The following is a 14,069-nucleotide window of genomic DNA, read 5'->3' on the forward strand; positions in this document are numbered from 1 at the left end:
TCATCATTTCAGCCATAAGACGTCAACTGCTGAGCATAGGCCCCCCCAATACTTCGCATGTTGATCGATTGGTAGCGGCCTGCGTCCAGCGCTTCCCTGCTACCTTTAAGATGTCGTCGGAAAACGCATAGTGGTATTGCTGCGGTCAATTACTTTAAATTATTGCTATGTAATTCAGTAATTAAAAGCCATAATATTTACTAGTTTTAGTTGTGTTACGACCTCCACACTCAGAACCTTGCTGCCCCATCGGCCGTCAATTCTTCATACTACATAGTACATAGCTTGCTAATCTGACGGGCTATGTCAGCGACTTTAGTTTTGTTGTAGTTAAACACTTAATATTTTTTTTTTTATTAGGCCTATTAAAATATCTAACTAGACGAACGCTATTCAAAAATAGCCATTTCATCTCCCGGATACTGGATAATCCCAGAACAAAAGTAGCTACCAAGCTTATTAACATAAACCATTGTTTAAGTTCTAACAAAACTATCCCTATAGATACGGTCATCAAAATAATAATAAACCAAAGCCAGGTGTCCATTAGATTTACTGCAAAAAACGCTCAATAGTCCATTGTGGCTACACTGACCCTACTTGCTGCCCTGCAAAGTCAGAACTCAACAATAAAAATCAANAAAATCAACTTTACCCCTCTGATTTTAAAGCCGGGATTTGTCTGAACTTTTTTGATAAGGTAAGGGCGCCTATTGTGGTCATACCCTACTATTGACACAGCATAATGAGTACAAAAAGTACATGCTTTGTTCTTCCGAAAGGGTTGGTCAGGTAAACAGCTGCTCCTTGATCCCTGACCCTAAGGTCGAGAAGGACGAATGACAATGGTCTCGGTCTAGCATGTGCAAGGATTTAATCTGTATTAATAGGGTCAGAGCTATTATTTTATTATTAGTTTGGCGAATCGGTGACCGAAAGTGGAGTGAATTTGACGTCGAAAGTAATTGGCATGTTAATACATTTTATATAAAGGACAGGCATAAAGGACATTTTGTTCGATAGATCTCGATAAAAATAAGTATATGACTGAGGCTTTAATGGCAGCACGTTCCATAATTTAATAAGCATGTTAAGTTGACAATCATCCAGTTGACTTACGTTCCTAAAACTAAAATAAAAAACAAATAATATTTATTTACAATAATTATTATATTATTCTTGTTTCTTATCGAAATTTTATACATAGTAAATTATTTTTACAACAAATAACTTTTTAGCGTCCCTAACTATGTTAATTATTATTTTTGATATTACAATTATGTATTTTTTTAATTAATAACCAATGATTTTCTATATTAATAACACTTTGTTAATTTCTCTTTTGTAAAAATAAAACCAATTTCAATAATTAATATTTTATCAAAGTCCAAAATTCGCAAACTTAGGCGCCATCTATAGACAAAAGCATGAAGCTATAAAGCGCCATCTATAACATTTTCAAAGACTCTATAAAACGCCATCTACTGCATTACAGTGCAACTAATTGGTTCAACGAAACTAATGTACGTTACCAAAAACGATAACAGATGGCAGAAGTTGTAAGAGTTTATTGCGCAAAGGGGGAATAAACTCTAACTGAAATATTAAAGGGTAAAGTATGAAATTGCCATTTTTTTAGGGTTCTGTAGACCTCACAAGAAACTACTGCTAGCACTAGAAAGCTGTGTTGTAGAGGTAACCGATATACAAGATGGTAGAATAAAATTTTGAAAAATATTTTTCGGTGCAGTCCTGTTGTCCCCCCTGCTTGGCCCCCCTGGGGGAGCCAACAGGATTTCGAAATCCTGTTGTCCCCCCTGGCTAGGGGAGACAACAGGACTAGATTTTTAATCAATGATTTGAGGACTGTTGTCCCCCCTGGAAAACATTGGGTATTTCGTCGTTTCAGCCAAATGACGTCCACTGCTGGACAAAGGCCTCCTCCAAGGTTTTCCACAATGCACGGTCCTGCGCTGCCCGCATCCAGGCTCTTCCCGCGACCTTTACCAGATCGTCGGTCCACCTAGCTAGTAGGAGGCCTGCCCACGCTACGTCTTCCAGCCCGTGGTCGCCACTCGAGAACTTTTCTGCCCCAACGGCCATCGTCTCTACGAGCTATGTGCCCCGCCCACTGCCACTTGGTTTTAGCAATTCTGCGAGCTATGTCGGTCACTTTGGTTCTCCTGCGGATCTCCTCATTTCTGATTCGATCACGCAGGGAAACTCCAAGCATGGCCCGCTCCATCGCCCTTTGGGTGACCTTGAGCCTTCTTATGAGGCCCATAGTAAGCGACCACGTTTCGGATCCATAAATCAACACTGGCAGCACACACTTCCAATCAACATTGGGTATTTAGAAGACATATATTTTTGTAATATTTAAGAAGTACTGGAGTACCTACCTGACTAAATGCCATATTGACAAACTAAATACCTAAACGTATGTCAAATAATAATTAAAATCTTGTTAACGAAAGAATGAGTATATAAGTTGTTGGTAGATACCGGTAATATTTCTGACTATTCCAAAATCTGCGACAGTACTTTATCTGTCTGTTACGTATTCACGCATAAACCATTGAACCGATTTTGATATTTGGTAAAGAGATAGTTTTGAGTGCCGGGTCCCGGTTTTTTAAACAGGAATGCGCTCTATATTTTTTCTGTGACAGACAAAATTTTACGCGGACAAAGCCGTGGGCAAAAGCTAAGTATAATGCTTGACAATATTTTTTATTCTCATGTATAAAAAATATTGCCTTCTGTAAAGTTGACTAAAAATCCGTTTAGTAGGTAGTTTTTACGTGAAAGAGTATCAAACATCTATACTATTCCATACTCCCATTTGTAATACATATTAGTAGGTAGGACGCTAAAACTGCATAATTTTAAATTAGTCATAATATTCCACAAATTAATTGCTCAGTGATTCATCATTCAACTAGCGGCCGCCCACATCTTCGTACCTACGCGTGGAGCCCGTTTTACCCCCTTATGTGTGGAATTCTGTAAAATCCTATATCTTTTGTATTATTTCCTATACTTAAATAAATAGATAAATAAAATTCGTTCTTGGCAGCCTGTCTCATCTGTGCTTGGCAGATGTCTACACCCTATAAGGAACCTACCTGCCAAATTTCAAGTTTGTAGGTGTCAACCAACCTTATTTTTTTCGTTATCAAACTGATAATTATTATTTAACAAACGTTTAAGTATTCACTCATTTTGGGAATTTAGCATTCAGTCAAGTACTTCAGTCTTTCACAAATTATATTATAAAAATACATGGCTTTTAAATAATGTTTTCCAGGGGGGACAACAGTCCTCAAATCATTGATTGAAAATCTAGTCCTGTTGTCTCCCCTAGCCAGGGGGGACAACAGGATTTCGAAATCCTGTTGGCTCCCCCAGGGGGGCCAAGCAGGGGGACAACAGGACTGCACCTATTTTTCTAGGGTTTTAATTTAGGTTTTTTCATTGTCTATCTACCCCATCGTGTAAAGTATCGTTGGATATAGGTCCTTTAAACAGCTTGAAAAGTCAGGAAAAATTATGGAACGCTAATACACTGCGCGTGGCACGACACGCATTGGCCGGTTTTTTCTTCAATATTCATAAGTATTGATTCCTTGAATACCTACAATGCCTGCAAGTCTTTTTCTATTTTAAACTTCATTTCAAGGACTTCTAAATAAAGTCCATCCAACATCGCAAACGCACACATGTCGTGTATCTACGATATTTTTTATACTAATTGACAATGTTGTTAGGTTCCTTGAGAAATGTTTAGGTAACTTACCTAAACATTTCAAGGAACTTGGGTGTACTTACCTAAGGTAAGTACACGGAGTACACCCAAGTTTGCACCCTTGGCCCTGTGCTATTCCCATAGTGCTCAAAAATCTGGGACATTTTTGCAACCAAGCTCTATAAACCTGCTGGTGAGCTGCGGTTGGTGATAAAAAAATTCAAATTAATGAACTTTAAATAAATAACATTAATTGTTTACTAACCACAATTTTTTATGGCTTTAAGAATAAAACTTGTCTGTTTTAAAAAAGGTTTATTTGTATCCAAAGGAATTACAATTTTATTCAGCATTGTTTAAAGAAAATAACAAAACAACGTTTTTCTTTTGTAATCCTTAATACATGTAATGACTAATTACATATTTTATATTAAATTGTACATTTACATTTACTTAGTACACATAATTAGATGTTAGTCGAACTACACACCTTTGACTAAATAAACAAAACTTTTTTATACACAGTTAAATTCATTTATTACCAATCCATTCAGTTTAAAGGCTAAGCTTACCCTAACACCCTGTATACAATAAATAGCTTTGCATAAGAAATAAAAACCAGTAATAATGATATTTTTTCAATTTTTGAACTAATAAAGAAAAAATTGGTTTTCGCTAGTATCACTCAATTACATAACCGCATCTGATGAATTAAGTATGTATTATGAATAACCCAATAAATTATTATCACAATGAAATATTCGCCATTTTGCTACTCTTCTTAGAATAGAAAAAAACAATTATCTACCTACTTAAAATACAATAATAATGTTAGTGAAGTAAATAACTATTTCTTATTTCTATATTTTCATAGAAAACATTTACCTACTTAATTAATTTTATTTGTTGCTTCTTCTTCTTGTCGTGTCGACAAAACAAACCTACAGTATCAGCCCAAAACTGAATCAAAACAAAAAATCCTGCGTTTAATTCATTTGTTGCTAATTACAGTCCTCTAAAAAGACTTCTCAACAATTTCTTAACATAATCGTTTTCCCGCTTCAACCCTTTCTTTCCCAAATAATATGGAAATGCATTAGTCGTTGAAAGGTAGTAAATTCCCGGTTTCGACTTGTCCACGTTAAGTCCTAAAACATTTGTTACTTGAGGCACATTGTCATAGCAAACTCTGAACCTGGCCTGCTGAACTGAGTCACATTTCATAGCGATGAATCCTTTCGGGTTCTCTAACGCAGCCATCCATATTAGGAACGATTTGATATGGCTGCACAATATGTTGCATGGGAAGTAGGTTAGGTCAGCTACTTGGTACTCGCCCCCATTGACATAGAAATTAACATGTCCGATCGGAGCGGCCATACCGTACCCGTCAATATTGGTCAGAACTGTATCCACGAAATCCGCGTCAGATTCGTCCAGCCTATATTCAGGGTCCGCGTTTCTGAAGCATGGCCCAGAAGGATCGAGACCGGTTATCCTGCTGACCTTTGTGCCAGTTAACTGGTAGTATGCCTTGCCTATATAGCCGACGATGTGGGCTCCAAGGCTGATTCCGAGGAGTTCCGTCTTGGTTGGGTCCAAGAGCCCTCTTGCGGTCATATCCGCCATCACTTCTGCTATGTAGGCTGCCACGTCGCGGATCGCTAGCGCAATACTGCAACAAATTAAAGTTATTCGAAACATTCGACGCTTGACCGTTATCGATTCAATCAAGATTTGAACGCCTATCAATAGGAAACATATAGGGAAATTTCTTGAAAAGCCTACAAACGTTATAATTATTATTTATTACATACAATACAAGTAATACAACTACATACTTATGAACCACAATGTAACCTTTCTGTAGGTGAATTTTTTTGAGAAAGTTAAAAAAGCATTACCTAACTAAATGCTTTACCCAAAACATTAGAAAGGTACCTAATATCATGTTGTGTAGTATTGTTTTCCTTGTAGAAAGTGAAAATTTTTAGATTCTTTTTTAAGGCGTTAGCTTCAATGATGTGAATTCACTTTTGGCTGAGGCAATGAAATGTGTAAATCTATTCCACCATCATTCCTCATCTATTTCACCATTCATCCGCCTATAAAATTACCAAATTCATTACTCACGTAGGATATATCCCGACGTGGAAATAAAGGGAATCCAGCACCCATACATTATATCCTAAATCTTTGTAATGTCTATCAATGGCTCTTCCATCCAGCAAGGGGCTGCTTACATATCCACCCGCGTAGATGATGGTCTTCTTAGTCCAGTCCATATGAGGGCTTTTCGCCAAAAGATCAGTCTGGAAGTAGTTGTATATGATCTTTTTAGAAGATTTTGCTCCATTTACTACGAAAAGGAGGTGATCCAGTTCTTTCTTTGGTATCGATACTGTTTTGTTTGTTGGACCTGAAATGTACAATGTAATTGTTAATAATTGAGTTCTTTACAATAAAAAGTAGATCATCTAAATATACGAGTGTAGGAACGGCACGCAAGGGAGTGAGTGAGAGGGAACGAATGAGTGAGGGAGTAAGAAAGACGTGATTTCAAGGGCAAGACGATTTGTATTAAGACGGTTGACTTTCCTATTTTTTGTGGTTTTTATCCTGGAGAAAATACAAATAAAGCTGAAGAAATACACCCTGAATTTCAATTCCTACAGCTTTATATAACTCAAAGGTGACTGACTGACTGACTGACATAGTGATCTATCAATGCACAGCCCAAACCACTGGACGGATCGGGCTGAAATTTGGCATGCAGGTAGATGTTATGACGTAGGCATCCGCTAAGAAAGGATTTTACGAAACTCCATCCCTAAGGGGGTAAAACGGGATCCACGCGTACGAAGTCGCGGGCGGCCGACAGTTTTAAATAAACAACTTGAAAAATTCGAACTGCCTAAGGCGGGAATCTGGAAGTAGTTGTATAATATGATCTTTTTAGAAGATTCGAATCGAACCCTTGACCTTTCGCTTGCCATGCAACTGCTCTTCCAACTGAGCTACTTAGACACTGAGTGAAGGTAGATTAAAATCATCATCAATTCAGCCATAGGATGTCCACTGCTGAATATAGGCTTCCCCCAATGATTTCCACAATGGCCGGTTGGTAGCGGCCTTTTTTTTTTTTTTTTACCCAGGAAAGTGGCCTATCCATACCTACCGCCGGGGGACGGCAGGTTATGTGGGGCTCGAACCCACTAAAAACCTGGGGTGTTCCCTCTGCCGCATAGTGGTCGGCGCCTTGGGTACTAGAAACGACCAAGGCGCCTTCCGCGGACGTCCCGCCCTACATGGCGGGACCCAACACGCCCCCACTTAATGGGGGGCCGACAGGATTCACCACGANAGCCGGGACCACGAGGCCAATCCCGTCCGGTTGGTAGCGGCCTGCATCAAGCACCTTCCTGCTATCTTTATGAGTTTTTACTCATATTGATAGCAGGAAGGCGCTGCCTAGATGCCTATTTATAAAAAGGCTGAGTTTTAAGATAAACGAAAGATTAAGTGCAGAGCAATTGAGCATGGCAGCAGATTGTTTGAAGACAGCTATTTTATGTTGTGTAAAACATTGTATTCTTTTTAATATTTAATAATCATGTTTAAAAAAGATATTCATTTGCATAACTAATGAAAAAAAAAGGAAAGAGCGTGACCCTCTAAGATAGTTCAGACAGAGCTATATTTTTAAAGAATATTAGTTGCCATGGCAATCACAGTTTTTTTTAATAACAGTTCCGAACCTAAACCCCGTTTTCCATCACCATAGGAACGATGGATATAGGATTGAATTTCCACCGAGAAATAATTTGGTTGGTATTGAATATTGATTTGACGAACGATCTAATTTTGCCCTCTTTTTTATTTTCTCGACTTTTTGTTGGTGGAAACAGATATATTATAAGTAAAATAATAAGACACGGGTCATAACGCGACGTTTATTAATGAGTTACATTTTGTACTCACGCGGCTTGACGTTTCGGCTGCGATGCTGCAGCCATGGTCACAAGCAGACTGACGTCGCGTTAAGACCCGTGTCTTACAATTTTAGTTGAAATGGAACGCGAAAGTTTAAAATCTAATATAATTATGAGTGTTTTTGTATTGCGAGGTAAACATAGTCATTGATGAGCTCGCCTCGTTCCGCTTGCAGTGAAAAACGGACCTAGGTTAGTTAAAAGGTTTGTTGATGAAATTGATCATAAATTATTATGGACGTCGTAATCGTAACCGTATCAGCTCGAGGCAGTCAGTATTCTTTGTATGAAACTCCATACTACAAAGCACACTTATCCGCACCGTTTGGTTGGTTTTCATTAAAAATGATCTGACAACATTTTTAATTGTCATGAACCACAGTCGAAAACATGTGATTGCAGATTACCATTAACATTATTTATCATGATGATGCTAAAGACAACATTCAAATCTAGGTATGCTATTTATTTTGATGCTGCTAGACTATACGTATACACTTAAAAATCCTTTAGCTTCAATTAGTAAAGACGTACGTCTTATTAGACCATCTGTGTACAAAACTGATAAACGACCAAGAAAAGCCATACATGGCTAGACACCTTACAATATTTGAGAAAATATTAACATGACAGGATAAATAAATACGTCATGTCAAACGGGGGGAAGTGTGAATTTGTCAAACAAAACAAACATAAAAAACAATGAATAAGTAAATAAACTTGCTTGTTTTTTCTTGACAAATAAATACCTACTAATTTTAGGTTAGGAAGGTTAAATTTAAAGACGCAAGATGGATTCTCGTTTGCACGTAAACGATACGTAGGTACAAGGGGTCCCCTACGTAATTTCGAATGCCGCTGTAGCGATGAACGCTGAACGAATTTTTCTTCCACTGCCCTTGGGGTTTATTCGTCCAAGCCACTGCCTCATAGTTTTGAAAGCATGGACTCTGTGGCGACACCGACGATACGCCACTACAAACTGTGTACCAACAGATGGCGCTGTCACTACTACACTATGGCACACTCCGCCGCTCATACAAACCTGCATCGCGGTGACGGAGTTTTATATCCTGCCAAATATAGATAGACAAACCAAGATGGTGTAAATTGGACCTTGGTCCCCGAGCACAACACCCGCTCAGAAGGAAGCACTAACATCTAGCTTCCTTATTGTGGTTGAGCATCATATCCCACAGACTCCAATGACGTAGTCTCGAAAGACGCTGTTTCGAAGAACACAGAATTTTCAAATTTTCATTCTCCTGTAGGTATGATCAATCGTTGACCGTAATGTAAAAGCTTTATTCACATTAAAAATCAAAGCTCTACGACTTTATTTTAGGGTGGCGCACTAGGGGAGTAATTTGTAAAAATAATAAATTTTCGCCTCGGTGTACTTCCAAGTTACTGTGTTATTGTAACTATAATATCATAAAACTTTAATTATTTCGACTCACTATCGCGCTATATTCTAAAAATTACTCGTCATCAGGTGCTAAGGACAAGTGCAATAATAGGTGTTAATATTCATCTGTAAAATTCCAAAATTTCGAAAAAACTTTTAAGTTTAACTTGAAAGGAGATTCGAACTAAGATATTCTTTGTTTACTTTGTTAATTTGTTTATTGGATGCGGACAGCGCAGGTCCGTTTGTTGTGGAAAACCCTGGGGGAGTTTTTTGTCCAGAAATGGACGTCATTATTTGGCTGAAACAAACTCTACATCGACCTGCGTCGAGCGCTTTCCTGCTACCTTTATGATGTCGTCGGTCCACCTTGTGGGTGGACCAACCGGGTAACATGGAAAGCATTGGGGATTGGGGGAGGCCTATATTCAGCAGTGGCTGAGATGATGATGATGATGATAATGAAACTCTACATCAATATTTTCAATTTTCAAATAAGTTACCAATATCTACATTTACATAGGAATTTCAGGGTTTTTCTGCAACGGACACTGTTACCGCCCACTATAACTGTATTTGACTCTTTACTATTTTTTGTTAATAAATACCATAGGGTGGTTGACTCAACTACTTTTTATGAGCTCATTAGATTTTGTATGGCAAAAAGATATTATGATGTCACCAGTTGACTATTTTACAGCGAAAACCAAATTTTTTTTATGCATAACAAGGCAGATAATTTCAGACAAATTGATTTTCAGTTGTTTTAAAGAAGTTGTCTCTAAAGGATTTTCCACAGTGGCTGTGTTTTTCGTTCTACTGTCAGGTCAAAGTGTATGATGTTATTATAGTTCCAATATACTAAACTGTCCTATCCATGACATTGACAGCGGGGCGCCACCGTCAATACCGGATCGTTGGTTCCGATTTTTGCCATGATGGAAACCATATAGTTGAACGATGGTTGCGCCCCCTTGTCATTGAATTTGGTGGGACAGTTCAGCGTGGGCCATCTATAACAATGTTGTCGGTCAGCGGTCCAGGCAGAATCTGTCAGCGGTCGTGACAAGGCAATCTGTAAGCGGTGCAGTTTGCGTTGTTTGTTCAATGCAAAATATTGTAGAGACCTAAAATGTTCATACATGACCTGACCGCTGACCGCAGATCGTATCCAGTATGGCAAATTCTTTAAAATTGATTAGTTCATTTCAATCAAAAACCGTCCTTTGTTGGACAAAGGCCTCTCCCACGGATTCCCAAAACGACCGGTCCAGCGCTGCCCGCATCCAGGTTCTTCCCGCGACCTTCACCAGATCGTCAGTCTACCGAGTGGAAGGCCTGCCTACTACGTTTTCCAGTCCGTGGTCGCCATTCGAGACATTTTCTACTCCAGTGTAGAGTGGTATTGCTGGGGTCAATTACTTCAAATTACTGCTTTGTAATTGGAGCGAGCTATGCTTGGAGTTTCCCTGCGTGATCGAATCAGAAATGAGGAGATCCGCAGGAGAACCAATGTGACCGACATAGCTCGCAGAATTGCTAAAATCAAGTGGCAGTGGGCGGGACACATAGCTCGTAGAGACGATGGCCATTGGGGCAGAAAAGTTCTCGAGTGGCGACCACGGGCTGGAAGACGTAGCGTGGGCAGGCCTCCTACTAGGTGGACCGACGATCTGGTAAAGGTCGCGGGAAGAGCCTGGATGCGGGCAGCGCAGGACCGTGCATTGTGGAAAACCTTGGAGGAGGCCTTTGTCCAGCAGTGGACGTCATTTGGCTGAAACGATCGAACGAATTGGGTAATTATAAGCCATATATTTACTAGTTTTAGTTGTATGAGAATAAAAAAAAACTATGACCTTTTCAATAATATTGTTAAAAAAAAATTATCCTTCATAATTTGGCGTGTACGCCTCCTATTGTCTCTTCTTAATAGGAAGTAGGTATATGTTACTTAATGTATCGACATGTTTATTCAACAGTCCTTCTGTACATACCCGAGTCAATGACATTGACATAAAATTAAGAATATTTTCTTCCTGGCACGACAGTGTACCTAGATTTTTTTTTCTAAATAAATATTATCTTTAGACAATTTCACACAGCGCTATCTAGCCCCAAAGTAAACAGTTTATAATTTCTGTATTATTCGTTCGTTTCAGCCAAATGACGTCCACTGCTGGACTTTCCATAACGACATAATTTATATTCTTATGTGGTATAAATTAGCTTGTTTTTTTTACTTTTTTAACGAGCTTAAAAATTTGCCGAGTGCGTGTGCGTCACACGTGTAACTAACTGATCTATCTTAACCATTACCCTCATTACAAAAAGTTAGACTCACTTTGAACCTTGGTTTAAATTGACATTTAGTATGGAAATGTCATTTTAAACCAGAGTTCGTCCCGGGTTTAATTTTTTTGTAATAAGGCCCTTATAGTTTTCCTTAAAAGTTCATGAAAAGCACTATTATCGTGAATTTTATCAGATTTTTCAAGCCAATAATTTAGCTTTTCGAGGCGGGAGGCCGTACTCGAACAAAAATTAGCACTCTAAAATTAAATATTTCACAAACGGATCCCTAAATCGAAAAAAAGTCTTAGCAACCCCTAAGTCCTTTTTAAAGGACCCATTCAAAGATACCTTAAACTATGGGGTGAAAAACATAAAAAACCATCACAGACAAAAATTTATTCAGTCGGTGCCGGTAAATTTTGAATATTTCTTGAGCTTGGCACTAAGCGGGCTGGCACCGCGTGCACCGCCTCCGAGTCAATCAAAGTACACATACGAGTTTGTCTAAATAAATAACGTAACATTTTTTTTACCTTTTAGTGCACTTTGTTATAGTGTTTTTTTTATAATACAATTTTAAAACTTTTTAACTACTAGATCTAGGACATAAGATGGTCATAAAAGCCGTTATTCGTGTATTATAAAACGGTATAAAATAGCTTTGAGTAGGTATCTATTATTTTATTCACCTATTTGGGAACTTCCTACTACTGGATACAGTTAGGGATACGGCGTTCGTGCTGAAAAAAATTACATTCTGGCGCGACCAGTGACCACGCCGAAACCGTGTTGTTTTGATGATTTTTTTACCTTTATTTTGTGAATTATAAACTATCTAGATTTTAACGATAGGTACGTTGGTTGTAAATATTCCAAATTATTTAATACCGTTTTAAATTCCCCAAAACAACGCTAATTTCGGCGTGGTCGTGCCAGGAAGTTATTCTTTTCAGAAATTAATTATTAGTTTTTTTTTTCAAGTATAACCTACAAATATTTTTGAATATGTAAGTACTTACAATCTCCCAAATATCCTGAAGGGTATCCTTCCAGAGCTTTACTGCTGTACATTGCATTTGACACTGCAAAAATACTGGCCACAATTAACTGACCACAAAAAAAATAAAATGGACCCATTTTTTCACAAAAAAATAATACGCTGTTGACAAGAAACGTCAAGTTTTTAAACGTTTCAAATTTGGAATGGGTTTCCCGCCAAAAGTTTGCACACGTCCAATGTCAACAGTCGATAGTCACAGTATGCATCATCGCCCAGTGCAGGAACTTCTTTTAAACTTTGGCCTAACGGTGATCATCTTTTAAGCGGTTAAATGACTCGCTTAGACTTATTTTTAGCGAGAATTTAAGATAGTACCTAATTATGTAGTTAAAATAACTCTTTGAATGGTCATCATATGGAAATGTAACGGTCACCAAGAAACAATGGTTATATGTACAGTCAGCGTCAAAAAGTTCATGCATTTTTTTTAATGCATAACAAGGCAGGTATTTGACCACAATCGCACCTGATGTTAAGTGGGATGCAGTCTAGGATGGTACATATCTGCCCTGTAAGTGCTTATTCACTCTCGCCTTGAAGAGGCCCGGATTATAGTTTTCGGGAAAGACAGCAGCAGGCAACGAATTCCAGTCCCTAGCTGTTCGCATTATAAAAGAGTCATCGAAACGCTTAGTGCGAGCTGGTGGAATGTCAACAATATAGGGATGGTACGCTAACCTGCGTCTGGTTCCCCGATGATGGAAGGGGGCTGGTGGAATTAATTCGTGTAATTCTTTCGCACATTCTCCGAAGTGTAGCCTGTAGAAAACCGATAGGGATGCTACCTTACGGCGATGGTCAATGTATGGCATGTATGGCATGACACCCAAAAGTAGCCATTAAGTTCGCAACACGTCTTTGTTACATTGGAATAAGGTTGTGTTGTCAACTTTTTGGCCACTTTGGGTGTCACTATTTGACGCTGACTGTACCTAAAGTCGACAGCACATCAGATATATATCTGTTGGTAAAATAGCTCGTATTACAAGTAACATAAGGTTCAGTGTTTAGGTTGACCTGCCCACTGCTAAACTTAGATCGTCTGTAAAAACAAAAAAAAGTTTAAAGTGTGATTGGGATTTTAGTTCAAAACTTGACTCATGAGTCGTCTAGTTTTGTTTATTTTCCTAGAAAAAATATTCACAAACAAACCTTCGTTTTGTCTCTTGTCATTTCGCTGTCCGCTTTGCACTGGAGGGAAGTCGAACCTTAACTTCGAACTCCTCCTATGTTCTTCTGATTAATTTCGTTGCGGGTCCAATGACAGTTTAACTTTTCCCCAAGGACAAAATTGACCTTCACTGGTTGGATTTTTATTGCCATCAAGTTGTAGATCCTGGCTACACAGGAGTTGCAGCGCTGGGAACGAGATGTGGGAATAGTCCCGTATTTTAGACACAAAAAGGAGCAGAATGTGACGTGCAAAAATATTAAAATAAATTTGAATTTGAACCTTAGCGATGGTGTTTTTTCCATCCTATCGGTTTTACCGTTACCGGCTCTTTTTTGTTGCAACGGTAAATCGAGTATCAAGTTTATATGATAAAATTTTCCAATCACTAGTTTCTA

The 14,069-nt window shown here is 38.4% G+C and overlaps 1 protein-coding gene across 1 annotated transcript; it reads right to left on the reverse strand.

Annotated features, from left to right (window-relative positions):
- Positions 1 to 4,110: 4,110 nt before the first annotated feature.
- Positions 4,111 to 12,685, reverse strand: LOC114352703 (lipase member H-A-like). The gene is made up of 3 exons (XM_028304380.1): positions 12,460 to 12,685; positions 5,882 to 6,167; positions 4,111 to 5,423 (listed from the first exon to the last, which is right to left on the reverse strand). The coding sequence occupies exons 1-3, from the start codon at positions 12,575 to 12,577 to the stop codon at positions 4,754 to 4,756; spliced, it is 1,074 nt and encodes a 357-aa protein (XP_028160181.1). The 5' UTR covers positions 12,578 to 12,685; the 3' UTR covers positions 4,111 to 4,753.
- Between the last annotated feature and the right edge of the window lie 1,384 nt (positions 12,686 to 14,069).

Source organism: Ostrinia furnacalis, unplaced genomic scaffold (genome assembly GCF_004193835.3).
Source record: "Ostrinia furnacalis isolate ACB-3 unplaced genomic scaffold, ASM419383v2 OfSCF1420, whole genome shotgun sequence".
Lineage (NCBI taxonomy): Eukaryota > Metazoa > Arthropoda > Insecta > Lepidoptera > Crambidae > Ostrinia > Ostrinia furnacalis.